This window comes from Lathamus discolor, chromosome 5 (assembly GCF_037157495.1).
Source record: "Lathamus discolor isolate bLatDis1 chromosome 5, bLatDis1.hap1, whole genome shotgun sequence".
NCBI classification, from domain to species: domain Eukaryota; kingdom Metazoa; phylum Chordata; class Aves; order Psittaciformes; family Psittacidae; genus Lathamus; species Lathamus discolor.
In genome coordinates, this window is record NC_088888.1 from 64,782,546 (window position 1) to 64,807,540 (window position 24,995).

Consider the following 24,995-nt stretch of genomic DNA (forward strand, 5'->3'; position numbering starts at 1 on the left):
AAGTGCAGAGGAGGGCCACGAGGATGATCAGGGGACTGGAGCACCTCCTGTATGAAGACAGGCTGAGGAAGTTGGGGCTGTTCAGCCTGGAGAAGAGAAGGCTGCGTGGAGACCTCATAGCAGCCTTCCAGTATCTGAAGGGATGCTGGAGAGGGACTTTTCATTAGGGACTGTAGTGACAGGACAAGGGGTAACGGGTTAAACGGGTTAAAACTTAAACAGGGGAAGTTCAGGTTAGATACAAGGAGGAAGTTCTTTACTGTGAGAGTGGTGAGGCACTGGAACAGGTTGCCCAAGGAAGTAGTAAATGCACCATCCATGGCAGTGTCCAAGGCCAGGCTGAACAGAGCTTAAGCTCCGAAAACTAATCTGCTGGGAATAAAACTAAGATCAAAATCACTTCAGAGGAACTCCACGGTATGTTTGCTTACAACTACACCTGAAATCCTACAATCCCAAAGATGACACCAAATTATACAGTGGATACATTTAACAAATTTAACAAATTTTAATGAAGGTAATTCTCTCAAAATGATTCAGAATCATTAAAGTGCAAATGCAGCTGAGTTGTGTCATCATGTAGAGGAGACATTCAGTTGAATCACTAATCACTTGCTGCCTTTGAAAATGGTAGCTTTTTGTTTGTTTGTTTGTTTTAAGAAAGCTTAGTTACATCTTTCATTTTGAAGTAGAAGCTGTTCAAGTTAGGAACCACATCTTCCTGGTCTGTACAGCATGCGCTTATTGCAATGCACTACTTTTCTGTGTTAATCTACACATATACTATATTTTGCCAGAAATTACATAAATGCTAAACTTCTAGGGGGAAAAAAAAATCGCCACATTTAGATAGCTTTTTACAACATAGATAGATACTGACTTCTACTGATACCTTTTCCTGAACTTTCATGCATTTCTATATTAAACCTTTTGCATTTAACATGTTCTCCAGTTACCCATCCACAAAATCAGTTTTACAGACACTTTGTTAAGATACTGTGTTCATTGGTACTTGGCAGCTGGATTAAAGGATATATTTAATTACCTACTGAAAGATCATATAGGATCCATGAAACACAGTCATTCAACTTCTGTAAAGAGAAGGCTAAAATGTGTTTGAGTACACTATGAAGTCAGAATTCCCAGCAGAGGGCAGTAGTTGCTATGCACAAGTGAGAGGAAGACTTCAAAAGCTGGTGTTGTGAGGAAGACTATCCATCTCCTTACTTACTTCGAAGAACACATATAAGGTGCACTGTTGTCTAAATTATTTGCATCGGCTCAAGATTTAAGCCAAACTGTCACAATTTTTAAAGTTTTTAAGCACAATTTTAAAGGGGAAGTGAAGAGGACTGGCAGAGGGTGATTTTTCTAAGGCACAATGAACACTGACCTTTATGGATAAACACAGAGAAATTAATCTACTCTGATGAAGCAGTAACAATTATATTTGCATGACTGCTAGCTTATGACCTTGGGATTTTAAAATCAAGTTAATATGTACATTTTACTTTAAAACATAGTTTCACCTGAACTTTGGATATACATACAACTGCTGAGAAAAGGGATAAGGAAAAAAAAGTTTTATATAAACATGTTGTAGAGTTCAAGTTATCAGATCTGACCAGCCAAAAAGCCTTCTAGAATTTGCCAAGGACAACTTTAAACTGTATTTGCTTGTCAAGAATCAGCACCCTAGAATCCACTATCGTGGCGATCCTTCATTCACACAACAAATTGATGAAAAAATTCACTAATTGTGTTTTGCAGCAATCTAACTCCACTGCAAATGTATCCCTCTTTGTATAGATGGAGAAACTGACAGGAAGAAATTAAAGGCCACGAAGAATGGGGGACGTTATCATCAGCATTAAAATTCAGGAACTATGTCAGCATTCTGCTTGGTGGCTCTCCAAGCGTTCTCTGCCTACCTTTGTCCATTTTATGGGGCCTCAGAAAAGCTTGTATAGTAACAAACATTCTGATGAAAACCAAGCATAGTTCTGGATGATGACACTGCAGAAGGACATTCACAGGGCTCCAATTCTAGTGAGCAGTAACCACTTTCATGCCACAGCAAATGCCACCATGTGCTGTACTGCTACATAAACCGTAGTATGTCAGATCTGAAAAACTGGTTCTCATTTTGCTCTAAAGCAGCTGAAATAAATCAATATCCTCTCACCCAACATTTTTTAGTTTTCCACATGTTCACATAGCCAGTAAAGCAAAAAAGCTTAAGTGTATGAATTTTATATTAACTAAATCAGGTAAAACTTGGCATTTTTCTCAACTGGGAAACTACAATTTAAAAATTGATGCACACAACAATGTAACAAGATGCCTTCTACCATGTCAGCTGCATGTCATATCAGCACTGTGTACAATATAGTCTCTGTATTTCATTCTCATAGCAGTTAATGGAGATCTGGTAGCTACCAATACCTTATGCATAATTTTAGACAGAAATAACTCCTTATATTCTTGCCATGAAAAAATTTGATGCTAAGATGTGAAACAAGAAACAAAAGACTACAGCACCATAAAGGCACCAACTCTATCTCCCAGGGTCTTCAGGTACTAATTACAAAAGCACCTATTCTGAAAATTCTACTTAAAGCTAGGAGACGTTTCAAATGGTATAAAGTTACCAACTGCTGATTCGCTATTTTCCTCTATTACGTATTGGCTGACACTTCATGAAATCAAGTGATACCAAAGTGGAAAATGTTTTACTATTTCCCTTTAAAACAGAATTTCGTTTCAATGGAAACATCACCATATCAATACTCCCTTTTCACTTAACAAGTCTTATGGCCGAGCAGACATGGTATTTGCCCCTGACCTTTAGTTTCTCCAATTTCCCTACACTTCACAACTAGTTGCCTTTCATTCTGTGTTATTTGATTCTGTCTCGATAGTAACATGGGATACACTTTTACTATCATCTTCAAGAAGTCCTTCTTGTTCTTGTTTGTATTGTTGTTTACACTTCCCTTTCTAGTTAGTTTTGGTCATACTTCCCTTTTGCTTTTGAAAATTACTCTTCCTGAACACTTAAATATGTAATTTCACTGTTTAGAAGTATCTTTTGGTTACACTGAATGTTAGATTATGGAGAAGATTGTCCCTACGCAATACAAATTTCCAGCTGAATTCATCACTAAGCTCCCAGAAAGCTGCTCAAACCAAATGACCTTGTACTGGATGTAGTACATTTTATACTAGAAAATTATCATTTGCAAATTTCAGACTAATTACATTTCACCAGTTCCTGCATATCATCCACTGCACAAGCTTCCCATACAGTGGTATTTTTTCACATGCTTTTTATAGTCAAGTGCTCAAGAAGCAATGCACCTCATTCTCCATTTGCAACAGACCCCTATAAGTACTACCCTCTTGGGTTTGTTAATTAGTGGACTGATTGATATGTATTCAAGATCTTCATACTAATTAACTTTAAGTCAGGTACCAGTGTCTTTAATGTTGCACACTGCCCTCCACTTCATTTAGCCACTCTGTCCGTAAGTAGGCTGCAAGCACTGATTCCACATTATCATTAATTGTCCCTTGAGGTTTCAATAATTATCAATTACATGTCATTTTTCCCCTTTGAGAATTTCACATCTATCATGCTTGTCACCAGAACTTATAACTGATAAAAAGCCAACTGCAAATCTTGTTTTTGATTCTGTTGTAAGTTTAATTGGCTTCTACAACACTAAATTGCATTTATCTGCCTAGGACACTTTGCTTGGACTGACAATTAAACCCCTTCCTGGTTGCTACAGGCAGATTCCCTGTCCCATGTCCCTTCACACAACCTGTCTTACCATGGGACTTTGTCTTCATGTCCTGCGCAAAGAAGCCTGCAGATTCACTCTAGCCAAATCCAACAAATTCCTCTCCAGTATTTTCTTTTATGGATCTTCCTTTCCATGACATCTCTCTCAGCCTCCTAGTTTCCTTTTTCCTAATAGCTTCACTTATGATACCTGTTAACTTTTTACCATTTGGCACCACAAGCAGTACTAAATACCTACAGATCTACGATTTACTCCTCTACAAATAGTTCCCACTACTAGCCAGCTTACTTGTATATATATCAATGACTTTATACTTCTTGTCATGTTCAATGTCACCTGACTTTTTTTGGCTACAAACCACCAGGGCACTCTTCCAGATCCTACCTATTTCTTCTGTGGTATCAGTGGGAATGACTTTCCATTCTGACTGCTAAAATGATACTGCATGTAAACAATTTTCCATTGAGAAGCTAAAAGATTTAATGAAAGAAATGAACATGGTTTTGTGGTTTGACAAATTTTTCTTTTGCCTTTTAGCAGATTTTAATAGCAATGGGGGAGGAGCAACAGGCAGGAAAGGTCTTAAATGCAGCTTATACCAATGGGAAATTTTACTCTTGCTATGAAGTGCTATAAAAGTTTATATTAATGAAAAAAGATCATATTAGAAGCAACTCAAGCCATTCATCCAAATTGAATGGACAATTCTGAAGTTCATGACTATACTGCTCTACCAATGAAGTGAGTACAGTGATACCACGTGACCAATACACTAATGTAGTATTTATGAATTAAGGGTGCTGAGGCACTGGCACAGGTTGCCCAGAGAAGCTGTGGCTGCCCCATCCCTGACAGTGTTCAAGGCCAGGTTGAACGGGGCTTTGAGCAACCTGGTCTAGAGGAAGGTGTCCCTGCCCATGGCAGGGGCTTGGAACTGGGTGATCTTTAAAGTCCCTTTCAATTCAAACCAGTCTATGACTCTAGAAAAGTACATCAGTGAACCAAAGAGAAAAATAATGGCAAAATAAGTAATTGTATATAACAACTGAAGGTAGAGGGAAATGGAAACATACATAACGAAAATAAGCAATGACTGAGTAATTTGTTAAAAAAAACCCCACTTTTGTCTGCCATGTTGTTTTAGGTTTAAGCATGTCATTATCCTATTAGACTATCATAACGCATATGCAGAAGCTATCTGAATTGAGACACGACTTCCCAAGTCCTGGGGTAATGAACGTAAGAACAATACTGTGAAATGATATTTGACATTTCATAAGGATTCTCTTTACTTGTTCTAAGTGCAAGCCAAGCATCTCAGTTCCTTATGCCAAGATAAGGGTCTGAAACCCACATAATTCTTCAGTAGGTCAGAACTTTCAGACCCAAAGTAGTGACCACTACCATGTGAGATACCGGAGCACTTCTCCTTAGAAGCAGTTTATCATCCGATTTAAGTACATAAGGCATTTACTGGGCTAAAGAATTTTACAAGTGTTTGCTGACAGCACAGTTTCCTGATAAATTAAGAGGCACAATGAAGAGGTCATCTCAAAACTTCTAGTGAAAAGCAAGCTGTTCTACCAGTGACATACCTCCATTCTCACAAATGGCTAACTGGCTTTCTCTGAAACTAAAACCCAACAAAGTCTAAAACCTACAGTCTGAAATGCAACCAGTGACATTTCTGTCCAAGTAGTTATCAACTACATAGGTACAAGTAAGTGCAAATGTAATGTTATAACCAAAAGGCTGGTCAGCATCCTGAATCAAAGGTGCTACTGGCCTAATTTAGGGTTGTGATCATTATACAGTAGCTTCAGGTGTCAGCAGAGAGGTCACTGAAGTAAAATGCAACTTCTGGGGGACTGTCTTCAAACCCACTGGAGGTCAGTATGCAAAGAGAGCTTTTCAGGAATCACACCCCACACATTTAGCAGAGAATTTGGCAGGATTTAGCAAGATTTGGCAAATTTGAGAAGGCCTAGGACTAAACAGCTCTTGTACAGCTACTCACAACTAAGGCATGCAACAGCTTTTCTCTAGTGGTGCCAGGATAACTACTCCTTTGCTTGAGTACCAACTTGATCCCCAGACTTTAAAAACAGTGTCTGAATGCTATTTACATACTGGTATGTTTTAACTACTAATATTCCAGCAGTGATGTTAGCCCAGGCATATACTGTACTAGGATTTTTGAAAACAATCTCTGATACACTTAAAAGTGAATTTACTGTATCATTAAGAAGAAAAATTATTGTTCTTTTGGGGAATTTTTCCCACCCACCCTGTTATATTCAAAATCCTTGTGCCCAATTAAAAAAAGCCCTTTTTGTTTGGTACACCTTGGGAAAACAGCAAGTTCGTGTGCTTCAGATTTTATTTTATTTTAAACTGTGAAAAGTCTGAGCATTTACTGATCTGGATTTGACTGGGTACTCACTCTGTCGCACAGCTCTTCAAACGTGAAGTCTGCAATGGTTCCACATGCTTTATTCAGCCTCAGCTCTCTGCCTTGCACTTTTAGAATCCTTGGTCTAGTTACTATGGGAACATGAACAAAGACTCAATCTTCTCTGGATAATTACTATAAAATTCATCTCTTACAGATAGGAAATGCATAGCTTCATGAATAATAGCACATGATTCAACACATAAATTAGACAAAATGCTGATACAATGACTGCCACTTGAGTGTGGCATCAACCCATATACAGCAATGGAACTTATTAATTGGTCAGTGGAGATTGGGCATTGTGTTCTAAATGTATTCTCTTTCAAGAGAAATTAACTTACGTACAATCATTTTGTTTCTGAGCCAGCTCATCAAACAACTTATCCATGACAGCCTCCACATCAGCTTCACTTGTGCTACAGTGAAAAGAATAATAGAATATGAAATTAATAACACTTGAAGCCAACATCAAACAGCTGCCTGAGCCTGCTTAGCTTTTTGCCCATAAAAAAAAAGAACAGGATGTTATGCTCTAAATACAAACATTAGATTTAGAATACACTTAAAAGTAGAGAATATTAACTCTCAGGTAGATGATTCTGCCTTATTTGCATACACTGAAAGACTTCTGTGTTTTGAGCTGTTTCCAGTAATGAGGCAATACAGGCAGAGCAGATCCATTAACACTATGTGTACACAATGAGAAAAAAGGCTTCTGGTTCTATCTTGCATGCAAAATAAGAGCAAATAGACAAGGCAAGGCAGTCAAGCACCTAAAGAAGTGTCCTTTGAAATTTCTGAGAGGGGACTTTGTGAAATTAAATATTGGAGCAGCTTTTTTTTCTTTCTTTTTTTTTTTTGGGGGGGGAGAGAATCAAGTCAACTGATTGTATTGACCAAACCATTTGCAAAATTAAACTATGAAATTCAGAAGACCAGCATGATCTCTGCATCAGTAAATTTATCAGTTTCCCCTCTCTGTCTCCAATACTGTTTAGAAAAAAATCAACCCCAGATGGTGAAAACACAAAATACCTGTGCTGACAGCTAGGCTAAAAAGTTTATATTCATCTTCTGCTTGCCCTAAAAATTAGAAATCAGTCTGATCAGGGAGTATCTTTCCTCATTGAATGGGTTAGAGGGCCAATCTTTCTGTGGTTCTGTGGTATCTATCATTTGTAATGACAATGCTATCTATCATTTTTAATGATAGATAGATAGATAGATAGATAGATAGATAGATAGATAGATAGATAGATAGATAGATGCATGCATGCTGTGGTAGACAATGAACTAGAAGTAGGATGTATAATGCTCCAACGAAGTTTGTATAACTGCCAAGAAAGTTTGTTTTGAAAATAGGCACCGGAGACTAAGATCAAGGAAGTTGCTTTCATCAGGAATCTTGTAATTGTGTTACAGTGACTGCTTTCAGATGAGTATGAAACAGCTTAAAGCAAGCCTCAGCTGCATATTTTAAATGAAAGACTACACAAACTATAAAAGCATCAAGAGGATTTAAGAAACCCCACAAAACCGATGATACTGTGACCATTAACAGGAGAATGTAAACATGTTGGACAAGAACACTTTCTTTTGGGGGCAAGACTGCTAACTACATTTCAATAATATGCAGCAAAATACTGTATAGTATGTAATTTTAAAACAAACAGAAAAATCCCCACATACTAAGCTAGCTGTGCAGGGTTGAAAGCTCCAGTTAACAAGTTTGAACAGAAGAATAAGATTCCACAGAAAAAGAAAGGCTGATGAAATAAGGATTTTTAAATACTTTTTTTCCACTCCTTCTTAATGATCTACACAAGTCGTAGAGATAACCAGCTATCATGAGAGAACACAAGGCAGACTTATCACAGATCTCTGCCATTCACTTGATCACAAGTTTTACAGTAGAACAGCAGAAATAACAGCAGAAATAATCTGCCTGGGTACTAATCCTGTGACTTCTTCACATTTCCTCTCCTCAGAGAGCTGATGCCATAGGCACCGTGTTTAGCGTACTATCTGTTAGAAACCACGTACGTGCTCTTCATTTCTTTGAAGTATGGACAGTGAGAGAAGAATATGGTAGGGGCTCTCCACAATTACTAAACAGCGAGTCACACAAGTGCAAGGGGCACAATAAGCAGAGCCGTAAGCAGAGCCAGCTACCTAGACATTAGAACAAGAGCCACGATGAGCAATGCTGAGATAAGTGGCAGCTTCAAATAGTACTTCTGAGCAGACACCACAAAACTTAAAGAAAGTGAAGCCAGGCAAGAATACAGAACAAGAGTTACTTTTCTTGCATTCATACAGTCACACACAGAACCTGCACTGGACCCATTTTTCATATATAAGATTCTATCATTTCCTTCCAGAAGCAGAAAGAGTTACCTGTTGTAATTCTACTAAGCAGTACTCCTCCTTCCAGACAAACTACAATTTCTAATTTTATTATAAAGTGATATGGACGTACTTCATTTCAAATACCTTTCACATTGATGAAAATACCACACCTTTCTTAACAGAAACATGATTTTCAAATCAATCTTGTGTGTTGGGTTGAAAGATACAATGCTTATAAATCTCATTTTAAGCTACTGTTGTCTGCCTTCCTCAGGTTATCATTGATTAAATAATCCTTTAAGAGCAAATACAAGATAGAAAAATGTCTGCAATGCAAAGGTTTCAAAGTATTTAAAAACTAGGAGAAATTAAGTTTCCACTAGGCAGATACATGCTGCAACCAGAAGCACAACTGTGAATGTACTTTTAAATTTATTTATTTGCAAATATAGAACAAACTGCTAAAGAAATTTTGTCATGATGAACAGAAACAATCTGTCAAAACAGGGAGAGTATTGGGTTTTTTTAATCCACTGGAAACACCCAATATTAAATGAATCCTTGTCATTGGATTTCTATAAATACTTAATTACTTAAATACAATAAGGATGTTCTTCTATTATAGGAGAATTGTGCAATCTCTTACAAGAGGATATTCATTACTTTCTAACCATCTGTCACTTCAGTTCTCCAAACACCACACCTCCCCAAAAAAATCTAATTAGTTTTTATTCAGTCAGACATTATAAATGATGCTAGTGTGGATACTGAAAACATAATTTAATGAAGTTAATATCGAGGCATAATGGAAGGCGGTTTGCTGAACAAAAATGGACCGGAAGGCAAAAAAAGGAAAAGTCACACCCTGCTAATTCTACTGGTTTTCCTTTCCTAATGACTAGGAAATTATCGGCTAATAGGAAGGAAAAAGAAGGTAAATACCATATCACAGATAAACTTACAGGTAGTAAAGTTTTCCAGCAGCAGGAAGCACTCGTTTCCTGTAGTCTATTCCAGAATCAAGCTGCACTGTGCTGCAGTACTTCTACAGAGACAAGAAAAAAGAATAGCTTTCCTCAAGCCAAAACTGTATTTACTATTGTTTGTGTTAGAGAGAAGACACAGTGCTGTGATAAACCATCAGCAGGAATATCATCTGCAGAACTGATTCAAGATCACAAAACTGAAGTCTCCTTTCCAATTATCAAAGCAAAGAAATAAGGTGCAAATCACTCATATATCCAAAACAAAAAAGGAATCAGTTTCAAGAGTCCAGCAACTAGCAACTTAATACAGCTTGGAAGCACGTGGAATGAAACCAGAACGGGTATTACTCGTTCTCCCTAGGTAGTGCTTTGCTGAGGGAGTGTGTAAAAATAATTATTTATACATTAAAAAGACACACTAAGAAACAGAAAATTAAAAGTTTAAGAGACCACAATCCAATTCTAGCAACAGAGACAACTGAAACTACTTCTGTTTTATAGGCTAAAACTAATTTCATTTTATCTTCTACTAAGATTAAAAAATTTTATGAGTCAAACATCAAATATATGAACCATGCCAAGTCTTGCTGCAAAATGGACCAAAACACACAGGGGAATAAACAAAGCTCTACATCAAAAAGATTTTGTTTCGTTTTTGTAATGTCTGAGTTGACTCACAAAATGTTGCTTCCCCAAATCCTGCCCCCCTTTAAACAACCTATAAGATTCCAAGTGCAATACACATGCTCCTGAGTAGTCACAATAACTGCTTCTGTTAGAAAACTCAAACCCAGCTGTACTAAAGGATGCTTTTTTGGGTCAATGGCTGAGGCTGAGAGCAAAACTCTCACTAATTGCAGTGGGATCAAGATTTTACATCCTCTGGCAAAGGGAATACCTCTGCTTATCTCTTCTTGCTACTGCCATCATACACAAACTTGTGGGTGTTACATAGCTAAGAAGCAAAAGATGCTATAAAAGAAAGGGAGGAAAAGTTTTAATATTATATAAAAGATACCTGTATCAACAATTTAATTAAAACAATAAGACTTCAGGGGGGTTTAGGTAATTTAACACCATTAAAATTCTTTGGATTGCTAGAATCCACTAAATTACTCTGCTTCTTCACTATGAACTATTAGTTTATCTTTAATGCTCTCGTTAAGTATTTCATATTCTGTCGAATTTTTCAAAGCCTCCTTGAGGACATTCAAGTAACAAAATTGGAAATGTCAAATCTCATTTATAGCAACTACATTGCAGGGAAAAAAAAATCCTTACATTTTAGAAGAACTATCATCAGTGATTTAAGGAACAATGGCCCTATTGAACAAACGTGTTGCATAGGACTTACAGAGTACAAATATCTGCAGGAGTGACTGTAATGACTCATTGCATGGTTTTTTTCCCTTGGCTATTATTGAAGACTCGATACCTATTTTAAACCTCCAAGTTCCCTGAAAAGGTATACAGCTGAAGAAGGAAAGTGGGGGAAAAAGAAGTCATCTGAAAGCACAGAATCCCAGGAAAATCCATGTATCTCTAATTCCCGTAAGTGTAAAAGCCATGCTAATCAAATCATTATCTTGGGCTAAGGCTACTGCAAACACAACAGTATTGGTACTACAATATTATTATAATCTATTCCCTTTCTTTCCATGAAAGCTTACAAAGAAAGAGAATAACAGAGCAGAAGAAAAAAGTTCCAGAGGCATCTAATAATATGCACAAGGGAGGGAGGATGTTTAAGCTTTTCTTCAGCATCAGTCTGGCAGTCAAGGCTACACGGAAGATTCCTGAAATGTCACAGCAGCGTTGGTGTACTTTGCTTTTCTCTGCCAGGCATCAATGCTCAGCACCTTTCCACCTAATGTTTTATTTTCCCAAAGTAGTACATTAGCTCAAGTACTATTTTCTTCATGCTGGGGGGGGGTGGTGAATACAAGCACATTACCACTACTGCTATGCAAGCTATGAGATTATTTAGATACTCGGATACTGTTGATAATTTTGGTTGTTTTGTTTTTCTCTTGGAAACAACAGGTAGGAAATTTTGCATTAATTCAGCCTCATCTCCTTGGCCTTCAAGATGGGTTTATAAGCACTGCTGTTCTCTCAGGCTGTTGCATATAGTGTGAAGAGTGAAAACAAAGCTACATATACTTAAGAGTGGGGCATGGTCACGATTGGGCTGAGATTAAAAATAAGTGCACCTGAGCACTGCAGCCAATGTAAATCTATTGTGCTGATATTTACAGTGGTGCTTGAGGCTCAGCTGATAATGACTGCTGAGTTGAGCAGACACACGCAGACCAATACTGTGCTATATTATGCAGGTCACTGCGGCTTGCTGAAATATAAATCAGCGCTTTGTGATACAGTATTTTAGTGTATTTGTGTTCTGCTTACAAACTCATCACTCCTTAAATGCACTGACAGTCTTTATGACTCCATGATTTAACATTGCAGCAAATGAGTTCTGGAGGTAAGGACTACAGATGTAAATACTAGCACAATAGCTATGAAATAGCCACATTTCTTCTGCCTTCCTTGCCTTTTCTATTTCTTCAAAATAATTATTGCTATTCAGACAAAAATTGCTAACACTAATGGACACGAATGAACAAGAGTTTATGTGCTCCAAAGTTTATGTTTTGGGGCCCTTTTAAAGTTACAAACAGATGCCTAAATTAACAATATTTCTCTTTCCTATAAACCTTGTCTTCTAGGTGTCCAGTAATGCATCACTATTGATTCTAATGTGATACCACATTACGTAGTTTATTTTTAAAGTATCTGTTAGATATTCTGGGCTGTAAGACCTTTCAGCAAGAGCATCCTGTTCAGAAGTATATAAAAAGCAGTTATTACAGTCCTACTGAGTTTTTGCTTCCTTAGGAGGCCAAAGTCGACTGAACCAAACATAAACAAAATGGAAATGTTGAATTCTGATATACAGCAGTTTTCTGTGACACACAATATATGCATAGAAGTAGAGGCCAGTTAACAGGAACAGAGAGATACTTAGGCCTTTGGAAAACATTTGGCATTTTACTATCCTGCTCCTTGGATGTTCTGAATTAATTTCCGAGTTTAGTTTGGGTCGGGGGGGGGGGGCTTTTTTTGGCTTAGTTCTGTCCTATCTTTCAAATACAGCCATCTCGTATTTTTCAAACCAGCACACTCCATCAAATTCTGGCTGGTATTTACTTTGAATCTCTAGCACATTTTTCCTCCTTCTCAAGAACCACTGCCTTGGACTTCAGAGCATTGTGTAAATATATATAAAATGGAGGGCTCTGCCATTAAAACAAAACATTATAATCTGCGTAGCAACGTGCTCTCAGAAAACATTCCTTCAAAACATGATTGCTACTGTCAGATTATAAGCTTTGTAGGGTAGGAACAACCTTCTCCTTATGTGAATATATGATAGAGTACACATCTATAGGTGCTACTGGAAAACAGTATAACAAAAAAAAAAAAATCAAACAGAAGTGTGAGTAAAGAAACCAATCATTCAATGATAATGTGGAAATAACGCCAACAAACCGGCATACAAACACGCACTGGGGTGGGCAATGCTACTTACACAAACTGAGCTCTACACAGTGCAGAACAGAAAGGGTGTGATAGCAGTACCGGTGAACTGAAGGGCAGTAATGGGAGGACTGCTTGCACTGGCAGGCAACAACAGCCATTAAGAATGTACTGGTGGAGACGGTTCTAAAGGGGGATTCAGCACACAGTCACCTTTACTCAAAGCCAGAGTCAGAAAGGTCACACAGAAACTATGTGCTAAGCAGAGATCCAAAAGCTTTTCCTTTTGGGGTTTCCTTTGTCGACAAGGGTATCCACCACGGTTCTTTGTTTCTACACACAGAAACATTCACTTATCCACTTCACGGGAATGCAGAGGGCAAAACGTTCATATTTGTAAATATTTTTTTCAAGATACATTATTTAAATATTAAAAAGACATCATATGATCAGAATGTCTAATAGAAGAAAATAAAGCACACCAAAATATTGCAAACACCCAAGCTAACCACTTAAACCAGATTTACAAACATGAAAACCAGATACATGGTTGCACAGCATGGAAAAATCAAATACAGCTCACACCTGCAAGAATGAAATACTGAGCATCACAGAGGGTGCGTATGTAACCATGCATCTTCTCGCCCCCTCACAGGTGTCAACAATATTATCCTCCTGCATCATGGAACTAGAAAATCAATGCTATCGTTTTCAAACCGTGCGAGTTCAGGGAAGGGGAGGCTTCTCTTCTTTTTCCTCTTCAAATTTTTTCAGCATGTGGAAAAGCCCTACTAAGATTACAGGTAGGAATTCTAGTTCTGTCTCCATCTGTGGACTAACTTCTCCAGCACTGAACTGATTAAACCCTACAGATGTGATTGCATCCTCACACTAATCACCACCACGGAATCCTAATCAACAGCCAAAGAACTAACTGGAGTGCTCAGATTGTTAGTACTTAATTGTCAAAGCCATGACTGTAACTACTGGTTTCCGTTTCTTAAGATGGAATTTTAAACTTTCAAATTTCCTTTACGTGGGCTACATTTCTCCTTTTCTTTTGAAATAAATACTTAAAATTGAAGCTACAGTTAGTTGAGTCTGTTCTGCGGAATCATCTACAGTTTCCAACAGATTTTCTATTCTATTGAGATATTTCAAGTCTGACTTAGCCTATTCAATTCAAATGCATAAAATTAATTAGTCATACAATTTATTTTGAAGTCATTTATGTATTTATGTATACAAAGAACAAATACAATTACCGAACTGAAAACGCAATTAGTAAGTTAAAAATACAGCATGATCATGCGCTCATTTCCACTGAAATGGCATAAAAACTTTTTATTCCAGAAGAAAAAAAGACAAAGCCTCAAGGCTCAACTTGACACAGAACACCTAAAACAACAACCTTCAGATAGAATAGATACAATTAAACTCTCAGTATACCTACAGTAGAAAGTTATTAAATACAGGCAGGTATACATTTTTGTTCCTGTAAGCCCCTCTAATATTCCTTTGTTGCTGCAATCAAGAATGGTAGCTATTGAAATGTTTAGCTGCTCAAGAAATCAGAGACAACAGGATAGATCATTAAGTAGAGGAACAGAGGTTCAAGGAAATTACAAAAGGCAGTCAAGGTTAACTGGATAACCTGCAATTTCTCAAGATGTGTGTTTCCCATGTGTCACAAAAAAACCTGAAATGCTAATATATGGCCTTGTAGTCCACATTAAACACTGTGCTAAATACCATGTGTCCCTGTAAGCTCAAATATTGTGATCAACTCACGACCCTTGATAATGCAGGTGAGTAGATATTTCTTAACCTTATTGAAGGCCATCATAAGTCAACCCAATTGTCATTCTCTGCTATGAATTTTAATGACACTAAAAAAAGAAAACCGGAACTCATTCAGATCAGAAAGTCAGCCCACAGGATCAGGCAAACCCTACCTGATCACCTCCAGAGAAGATGTAGGGGAAGAGAGATGGGGAAGCGCTTCATCTTGGTATGATCATTGCCTTAATTCCCACACCTGCTGAGTTTCCTCAGCCCTTCACACTCGGGCCAAACTAGACACCTGCAAATGCAGCTGTAGCACTGCATCTGCAGTACCAAATGCACTTTCCATACAAGTAAAATCCCCAGGCATGCAAAACTGCACAATTAATACTCTTGGCCTCTGGCGCAGTTCTTAATGAGCACATGAGAACACCTACTATTAATAATAAAACCATGCCTGACTGAGCAGTGCAACTTCTAACCACTCTTTCTGAGCAACAGGAGACAATTTCCACAGAGGTATCATCTTCCCTTTTCAAATACATCCTCAGCATCTAACTCTTTGTATTAGTGTATAACCAAAAAAAGGAAAAAATCACACCCCACCCCACCCCAAATATCACCCCACACCTGTCCTGCGTTTGGCCTCCATTAACAAGGCACAGGATCAATAAAACCAGAAAATAATGAGATTGTTCATTGGCAATCACCCTTCTCATACATTTACATCCAGCTTAAGAGAAAAATTCTCTCACATCACACAACATGCAGACAGGTGGCAAGAGCCCTCCACCAGCAAGCAACAGGGGGAGAGCTCCTCAGGTAAACAGAGCTCACTAGACATAACGATTTTCACTTTTCACTATTTGAGTCCATGCAGTGTTAGCTCATCAACTGGAATTCTGTTCCTTCTCAAGCGATTTCAAGAAAAGCTTTCTCCATCCAAAGGGTACCACTGCAACTGGAATTTTCCCAGATGACTTGTAACTGTGGTGGATATACGAATCCTCTCAAGCAAAAATGCAGTGTGCCAGGGAAAAATTATTTCTGACCTACAAAGCATACCCACAGGTTTCGATTTTGCCATACTCTCAAAGTCATCAGCACGTTCCAGAACATCAGACTGGTCCAACTGGGACTCATGAGCTGGGCAGGTCTGTCTACAGCCTGCTGAGAGAAGCGTACAAAGTGCAGGGTTTCCTCTTTGGTGCAGCTCTGAAAGGAGATCAACCAGACCCATTAGCCATCAGTAAGCTTGGTACAGGTGCAGGACCTGCAAAGGGCTGCTCCTTTCATCCATGCTTAAAATCGGCCTTGTTTAAAAAATAAAAAGTAAATGGAGTTTGTAACAGTCCTAAGTTTCTGCTACACAGATCCATGGGAGTAAGCTGTACTCGGGGGGAGGGAGAAGGAGAAAGGGAATGATCAGGTATTTCATGGTGGATAAAAACTTGGTCCAAACGTTGTTGGATATGCATACAGTTTTTGTCTCCCTGTTCAGATGTTGTTGAAACAGTAGACTTTAAAGAAAATGTCAATGAATCCTCATAAGCACTATACATGACCTCTGGGGTAATTAGCAATCATTCAAAAGCAACAAGACTAAAATGTTCTATTCTTTATTACTGTCAGCTCTTGTCTTGATCCGCATTTTAATAAAGATGGTTCATTGCCGAGACAGTTTCATGAATCAGTCATAATTACATTCTGACACGCAGTGAATAGTAAAGCAAAACTAAATATCGCTTCATCAACCTTTCTAACCTTTATGCAAGTATTAAGTGTAAATAATTTTTACACTATCTTACAACAGAAAATCTGCATATTTCTTAGCTTTGTACATACTCTACCCTAGCTGAATTTCATGTGACCTGTACCTGAAAAAAAACCCCTTACAATCAGGGATAATTATTTAGTCTTATATGATATTCAGGTGTTGCCTTTCACAGATCAAATCAACTTCAAGTACAAAAGGCTATCTGTTCTGCAAAACAGAGCAATGCTTTAAAGGGTTAACTGAATTTTTCTACAGTCTTTCCCCCTATATTCTTCTGCAATAAGGAACAGGGGGAATTGCTACAATAGCCTTAGACACTTCATGCTTGTTCCAAATGCAAACACTGTAACAAACCAAACCCCAAAGCCCCACACAAACAAATTTTGAGGAAAACTTCCAAACTGTCACCCAAGAATGCCGCACAGTATCAGTGAAAGGAACCATGCTCAGGTTAACTCTGGTGACAAACATCTGATTTGTGAATTGTTTGTAAGGGGACCTAGGGCACAAAGATTTGGGAAGTGAAATACTGCCAAAAATATGTATTTTTTTAATTAGTCTTCTTCTTAGGCTTGAGCCGAGAACATTTAAAGTGAAGAGTTAGAGGTAAAATTCATTCAATGGAAGTTGCACAAGTTTACACTGCAGCCTTCAAAACTTTAACGACTAAGAACCCCCCACTATTCGTGCTACCACAAGGAACATACGATCTATTGTACAACTTTTCAACAACTTATTTTAATGTCTAGCTACAAATCAGCTACCCCCTAAGAAGAAGAAAAATAGACAATTAACTTGTAAAGTAATGGTGCATGAATAAAGACAGAGACTCTTACAATGTGCTGCTGTGTGAATAGTATTTCACATATTCAGACAAAAGTGAAAGAATTCAGGAGGTACAGATGTGGCTGTGCTGGGTAGGGGACAAACAGTCTCTCCTTCTTCCAGCCAGGGAGCAGAAGAATGGCACAGTACACTTCCACGCAATAAGAACTACACCGAACAGCTCTCCCTGTTTCACATCACTTAGGAAAAATCTTCCTTGCAGAACAGTAATAATAAAAAACCAACCAAGCAAACCAAAACCAACCCACAAACCACTGCATAACATTCAGTTTTGCTAAAGAACCCATACAACTGTAACTTTCAATCTCCTAATAAACAAGCTGTGGTGCTCTGTGGAAAACAAATGCCAAGAGTTCACCCCGAATTTATAACATGGTGTTTTGTAAGCTGAGGGTCAAACTGACCCCAAATGCATGCACTTCATCGGAATTACACCCTGGATGAAGTTATTTGTCTAGAATCCTTTTTTGCTGTTGTTTTTCTTCCTAACATTTGATTTGTATTTCTCCCCCAGTATTAGCCTTTGCTCCTGCCAGAACTGTTGGCAGGCAGGGAAAGGAGAAAAAAAAAAAGTAGTATTGATTTACAAAACTGGATTTCCCAGAATAAAGAAAAATGCGATTAAGGTCTAAACAAAGGCTAAAGATGGCTTACGCTTAGCTCTGATGAGGTCCACTGCCTCATTACCAACTTCTGATGCATTTTGTTTCAAGGGAATCCAAAAGTCCTTGCTGTAAAGCAGGCTGGGGGGTGCAGGGTCCATTCACTCTTTCTGTATCACAACCATTATGTAAGAAGTATAAAACACTGCCTTTATGCTGCCAAACCACAATGACTCTTCTTACATCAAAGCGGTTTCACCACTAGGGTTTTTTTTCCCTCTGAAATTTATTCAAGCCAAGGGCAGGGAGACAACAATTCATACACACTAATTACACCTAATTATCTATTCCTTCCCCCCCCCCCCCCCCCCACCCCCTTCCACCAGCTTCGGCCAGTGCTATTTGCTATCTGGGTTTCTCACAACCTCCCCTTGCCCTGTCCATCCAACTCAACAGCAAAGTCTTTGAAGAAAACAGTCGTGGCTTCTTAGAATTTTAACAATATAAGGTTCAACTCAAATGAAATTATTCTATTATGAGTTTTGACACATTTATGTGTTAAATATGAAGGCCTCTGTTAATTTGGCAAATTCCTCACATCTCTTCGTGGCTCGAATTGCTGGTAACACCCTCTCTTGTAGGAGCTTCTTCTCATGCTTTCTTTTCATGATCTAAATGAAATGTTTATTGGATTAAAGTTCTTCTCTGCAGACCTCCATGGTGGCCTGTGACAAAGAGCTTAAAAGCTTTATTAATTGGCTCAGGCTTTTTGGGGGGATGCAGGACCTCATTTCACATTACATCACAAGCAAATAAAACTGCCACGTGTAATTAGACTAATTTACCCTGATACAGCAGGAATCAACTATTCCATATCTACAATATGCTTTGATTTATTCATTTTAATCAAGGAGTAACCAAACCAAGCAAGAACTCGGAAAATCCTTAACAATCAAAAGCAGCGAGAAGGAAGGCAGGGAACCCAACACTGAGCAACTCTTTTATCCTAAGGTAAAGTTTTGATCTGCACCTAAATAAACTGTCTAGAAGCAAGCACGTGTAAGACAGACATAGAAGGTAAGCAAACCAAACAGCTTCAAGTCTAGTGAACGCACTAAGGCAATAGGTACGTTATAAAATATTAACAGTTAAGTGCTCTAAACTACAGAATTCAAATAACCCTTGTGTTTAAATCTAACAAACACACAGGCTTAGAAGGCTGAATGCAGAAAGGGCTGGTAACTTCTAGTCTGACACCTTGCTTTCTATATACAACATTTTGTTAGTTGACATTTACAAATTTGTCAAACTGAAATTACCCAGAAATTATACCGATGCTCAGCAAAATATACTTGCAATCATGCTCTATTTTAAATTTTTACTTTTTCTATGTTTAATTAGGTACACTTCACAAAAGATGAGTACTTCTATTACTTGCAGAAAGAACAAGAACAAATGCTCCTTCTACTTAGGAGTTTGCTTGCTTACATACTAAGAAGGGAAACAAAAGGCCCAACATCTTCAGTAATGAAAAAGTCAATTGATAGGCGAAGCCATCACAATATCAAAGGCCTAATCCCTGCAATTCTGACTCAGGTGACAGTTCACAAGGGTCAGAGTGGCTGACACTGACCTCAAAAGCAGGTTTTAACTATTCAACATACTGAAAGCTGCTGGGCTATCACACCATTAGACTGGAACAAACTGACAAATCAATTTCATCAAGGAGATGACTTTTTTTTGCAGGGGGAGTAAGGAGGGGTAAAAGAGGCAGATCCCCCAATCAACAAATCCCTGCATTTCTCACACAGGTGGTTGGACAAAAGCTGACTGCACCATCAAAGACATTTTACATCTACCCAATGCCTTTGTACAAAACTGACTCCCACAATTTCCCTAGGGACAGCTGTAAATGGTTTGAGCAAGTATTTTTCACATATTTGAACTAAGTTATTGAAAAGTGAAAACACTTTTAAATTCCTCCATTTCCTGCTTTGTAAGAAAGGGTGTATTTTAATTAAAACCGGAGCAGGCAACAACGGCAACAAATAATCACTGATCTATTTTGAGAAATACAGTGAACAATAGAGCGTATAAAAATACACTGCTTTCTGTTTGAGATGCGTGTACAATGCTTATGGTTAAAAGTCTTTTTAACCAAATAGTTTTAAAAGAAATAATTATTTGGTCCCTAACAGCAGCAGAAAAAAAAAGAAGTTCACTACAGAAAGCTTACAGTAATTTCATGTCCTACTGACAAACAGGTTTTTGGTTGATTCTAAGCAAAATGTGGGTAGTCAAAGCCAACATCTTATTTTAGAACTGTACCTTTAAAAGGTATCCTCAGGCTGTGAAAAGCTCTAAAACTTCCTGACCTTCAGTTAGAATTTAGTGCAGGGCAGGTCTGCCGCACGAAGAAAACCTGGCAAAATGCAGAAGTTACATATTTGGCATTTTGACTCAGCCTGATGTTCTAGAGCTACACACTACGGTTCCAGGAAACCTTTGGAAATGCAAGAAGTGCTCATTTAAGTTACAGACTCTACACAACAAACAGTTGAAGGAGCTTTCCTTCCTGACTGCCCAGAGAATGAAGCATTGGAACTAGCCACTGAATTGGAATCAGGGTTCCAGAACACTCTATGGTTGATGCAAATGTCTTCATGAAATATCTGCATAAACCAATATGTGCCAAAATTACTGCAAACCAGTAAATTAAAACGTGCTTCTTTTTTTTTTTTTTTTTAAGAGCCTCACTTCAGCTCTTACATCAGGTTGTTAAAAATGAGTGGGATGTGTGGGAGTGTTGATCTGGTTGAGGGTAGGAAGGCTCTGCAGAGGGATATGGGCACGCTGCATCAACTGGCTGAGGCCAGCTCCTTGAGGTTCAACAAGGCCAGGGCAGTGATCATCCCCTGTACTCAGCACTGATGAGGCCGCATGTCAAATACTGTACTCAGTTCTGTGACCCTCACTACAAGAAAGACACTGAGGCGCTGGAGCAGGGCCAGAGAAGGGCAATGGAGCTGGTGAAGGGTCTGGAGCACAAGTCCTTAGAGGAATGGGGCTGTTTAGCCTGCAAAAAAGAAGATTATTGCTCTCGGCAGCCACGTGAAAGGCGGTTGTAGTGAGGAGGTGGCTGTTCTCTTCTCACAAATAAGAAGTGGTAGGACAAGAGAAAATGGCCTCAAATTGCACCAGGGAAGGTCTGCATTTAGCATCAGGAAAAATTTCTTTACCAAAAGGGTTGTCAAGCATTGGAACAGGCTGCCAGGGCAGTGAAGGAGTCTCCATCCCTGGAGGGATTTAAGACATGTAGATGTGACACTTAATGACATGGTTTCGCGGTGGACTTGGCAGTGCTAGGTTAATGGCTGGCCTTGATTTTTAAGTTCTTTCCAACCTTGACGATTCTGTGATTCTACAATTCTAAGATACATAGCTTTATTTGTAAACCAGTTTTAAAGCATTTAGAAAAGTTTTCTATTTCTTATTGGTTTTGATCAACAACTTGTAGAGTATTTCTGTTCTGTGCACTTGCACAAAGTAACAGCGAGCAGTGATTGTGTTTCTCTGCAAGAACTGCCTTTGTTGGGAAAAAAAAAGAAAGAAAAAAGGAAAAAAATCACTTAGGAGTTCCATGCACTTTAAGATGCTCAGTGAGAAACCCTGCAAGATTAAAAGCACAATCAGAAGGGCCTGAATCTAATTGTAATTATAGAATTAAAAGATTTTCCTCCCTAATACTTATCTCTGTAAAGCTGTCTCTGTAAGATTTCATGAACTGAAGAAGCACTCTTCTCTGCCGCAGAAACTAAGCCCTCCCATAAAGAATTCCCAAAGAATTTTATTCACAACAACAAACTGATAACTGAGTTTTTTCCTGCTTATTAAAACTACTCAGGCAGGGGACACGCATAGGGTGGGAAATGCTGCCAATAGCCTTACTGGCCTGCCCAGCTCCACAAACCTGAAGCTTTTCGGCAGCTACCAGCTGGATTTGTAGCTTTTCATGGCCTCAAGAAGTGGAATTCATCAAGTGCACCTTCCACTGCAGGCATTCAGCAATCACCTGTCCTCAGTAATCTACCACCTAGAAAGGCAATACAGACAAACTTTGCAAGGTTACTGTATCTTCCACAGAGCCCTGTTTCACTTTTTGCTTATTCCACAGAAATGGTTTGTAGTTGTCTTTGTAAGAATAGGAACCCAAATACAGATACTGGAATTATATTGTCTGAAGAAAATAAAATCTACAACAAAATTAAGGATGAGCATGGATAACTCCAGATCTAGGAAAGAAACCACTTCTTTTCATCATTTGAAGACAAGGAAAGATTTTTATATAGCAGTTATCAGGGTATCTGGTGACTACGCATTCCATGTATGAGGAACAGAAACAGCCTGAAATCTATTTCAAGTGAAGCATCTCATCACAGAAATGTACTGTAAATACCTTCCATTCGTCCCATGTTCCCAAGAACTTTAAAGGAATTTAAAGCTCCTGTGCTGAACTTGAACTACTTTTTGTTCTAAAGCCTTATTTTAAGACTTATGACCACAGAAGTTAATTCTGAAACAAACAAACAAAACCAACCCACCCATTCACCCCCACTAAACCCCAAACAAAAGCCCTGCAGGAGGCTCTGAGCCCAGAGAAAACTAAGACAGGAGTAGTCCAAGTTGTCAAAACCACTGTCAGGGAACAGGTTAGATGAGACTGACACTACTACAGACACACACGGCTCGGCATGAGCTAAAGGCAGAGAAGATGGTAAGCGGACTCCAGGAAGCTGTCTTCAGAACTGCTGCTTGTTGAACATTATGTGAAACCGCACAAATACCCATTCAGAAAACTGCTTACGTATGAGAAAGACCCAGAAACAAAGTAATTGAGGGGCAGATACCAAACACTACTTTCTTTACACCAAAGAAACACCAGGTTTTGTAGCATAACAAATGCAACATGTCCACACGTACAACACAGTATAACTTAGAGGAATACTATATTACACAGCATATGCACACCAGTAAAAAGTCTTATCCGAACAAATTCTGTTACTTTAGTCAAAAAGGTAACTTTCTGTCATACTAAAAATATTCAGCTTTCAAAACATGTTAATTGTAGACAGAAAGAGTTCTTTTTGCCTTACCTTCCATTATTTTCACCCCAAACAGTTAAAGCATATACATCTTTATCTGGAAACTAGTATCAAAGCAATCCTGTGCAAATTTCTAATTTACTAATACAGCAGGGAAAACTGAAAAGCATTTAACAAGTGACTCTCCTTACCTTCAGCACAGCAATGAATGGTACAAAATTAGCTCTCTGAAGACCATTTTTATAGAGATCTGAAAGAAAGGAAATCAGTACCATTTTGCTACTTAGTCTTAATAACAATGTCAGCTTGTCTTTTAGTCTGGCAAATAAAACTCAGTATTGCTAGAGAGAGAAGGAACAAAAGGCAGAAGAGGAGAGCTGAAACTGATTTCTTTTTTTGCTCTATGAAAATTCAGTACATTCTTAAGGAAGAATGGAACATCCTGAAAAACTCTGAAAAAGGCAGTGAAGGAAAGATGACTTCAATCTCTACTGACATATAACTGATTTTAGCAAATGAAACAAGACCAGCATCTGTTTTAAAGTAAGAACATAAAAAAGATTTGTAATGCTGAGTACACACTGGTATGATTATGAGGCCAAAACTATGCAACTGCTAAGTCCCAAGTGTCTGGCAGAGGGGACAAACCCAATGTCAACTAAAAACACACTCTCTGAGTTTCCAAAGTTTGCATCATTCTTGTTCAGTGTACTGTGGTACACTTTATCTTCTAGCAACTCTACCAGGCGAACCTCACTTTCCAAAGTGAGAAAAAGGGTCATCCCTAAGGCCAAAAAAATAAAAAGAAAATTAAATTAATATGCAAACTTATGCAAAGTTACTAAAAATACCACTGAATTAAAAAAAAAAAAAATTACATAACAAAATGCAGATCCACACTCAAAGAAAATATGAATTAATAAAAACAAACCACAAAGCAGTATTTTATATCTTACTTATCTCTAAATTTTATAGAGTACACACTTCTTCTCTGGAGACTATCCAACTACCCAACATGTTTATAACAGAATGACTTCTCTGAAAACGTTATCACTTCAAAGCTATAAGGGGCTGCTCTGTTTCATTAGTATTAGGAAGCCTTATAAGAAGGCAATACAGCAACTATGACTGACTGAAGGAATAAATAAAAGAATAAAGGCACCCAGCTGAGATGTCACCAAAATTCCCCACAAAGACCACACCAGACTATTAATACCACCTATATTCCCTGTGTTGCCTAAAGGCTGCAAACAGGCTAAGGTTTTTATGCCCTACCAAACACTTCATGGTGAACAGAAGACACAGTATGCATGAGAAACTAGCAGGACACCTACAATGGTTTCCACAAAATTGCATACGCACATAGAAACATTTAGGAAAATTATCAGTGAAGGTGATTCCACACCCTAATTACTAACAAAATTGTATGAAGCCATGTATTATTCTCATTCATAATTCTGCAAATCATGACAGCTATACATTTGTTTAAAAACCAAATCGCATATTTACTTGCAAAAAACACTGAATATGTAACAGTACTATAAGACAACTACTTCTGTTAGTTCTTCTAGATAATAAGGCCGTGAAGTTTTGTACTATATCTCTACATACGAGAACAAGAAAAACAAGCAGTAATTTTGGTGGAGAAATGAAGCCAGGATTCCTCACAGTATTTCCCCTCATATTCCCTTGGGGAGGAAGTTTAATATGGTTAAGTGTCACCAGTGGTCAGCAGCAGGGTACA

At 38.2% G+C, this 24,995-nt stretch overlaps 1 protein-coding gene and 1 long non-coding RNA gene across 8 annotated transcripts in view; one reads left to right on the plus strand and one right to left on the minus strand.

Annotated features, from left to right (window-relative positions):
• Nucleotides 1-14,227, plus strand: part of LOC136015325 (uncharacterized) — a 42,848-nt gene extending 28,621 nt beyond the window's left edge. For 5 of the 6 annotated variants that reach the window (XR_010613155.1, XR_010613154.1, XR_010613156.1 and 2 more), the window contains one exon: nt 11,026-11,495. This is a non-coding gene — a long non-coding RNA (uncharacterized LOC136015325). Of the gene's footprint in view, nt 1-11,025; nt 11,496-13,794 lie in introns of those variants that run through there. The other variant, XR_010613159.1, reaches the window with a different exon arrangement.
• Nucleotides 1-24,995, minus strand: part of AFG1L (AFG1 like ATPase) — a 56,630-nt gene that overhangs the window by 9,475 nt on the left and 22,160 nt on the right. For both annotated transcript variants that reach the window (XM_065681106.1, XM_065681105.1), the window contains exons 7-10: nt 23,443-23,501; nt 9,576-9,658; nt 6,610-6,680; nt 6,253-6,353 (exon numbers count right to left, since the gene is read on the minus strand). In XM_065681106.1, the coding sequence (XP_065537178.1) occupies nt 6,253-6,353; nt 6,610-6,680; nt 9,576-9,658; nt 23,443-23,501 (314 nt within the window). The remainder of the gene's footprint in view (nt 1-6,252; nt 6,354-6,609; nt 6,681-9,575; nt 9,659-23,442; nt 23,502-24,995) is intronic.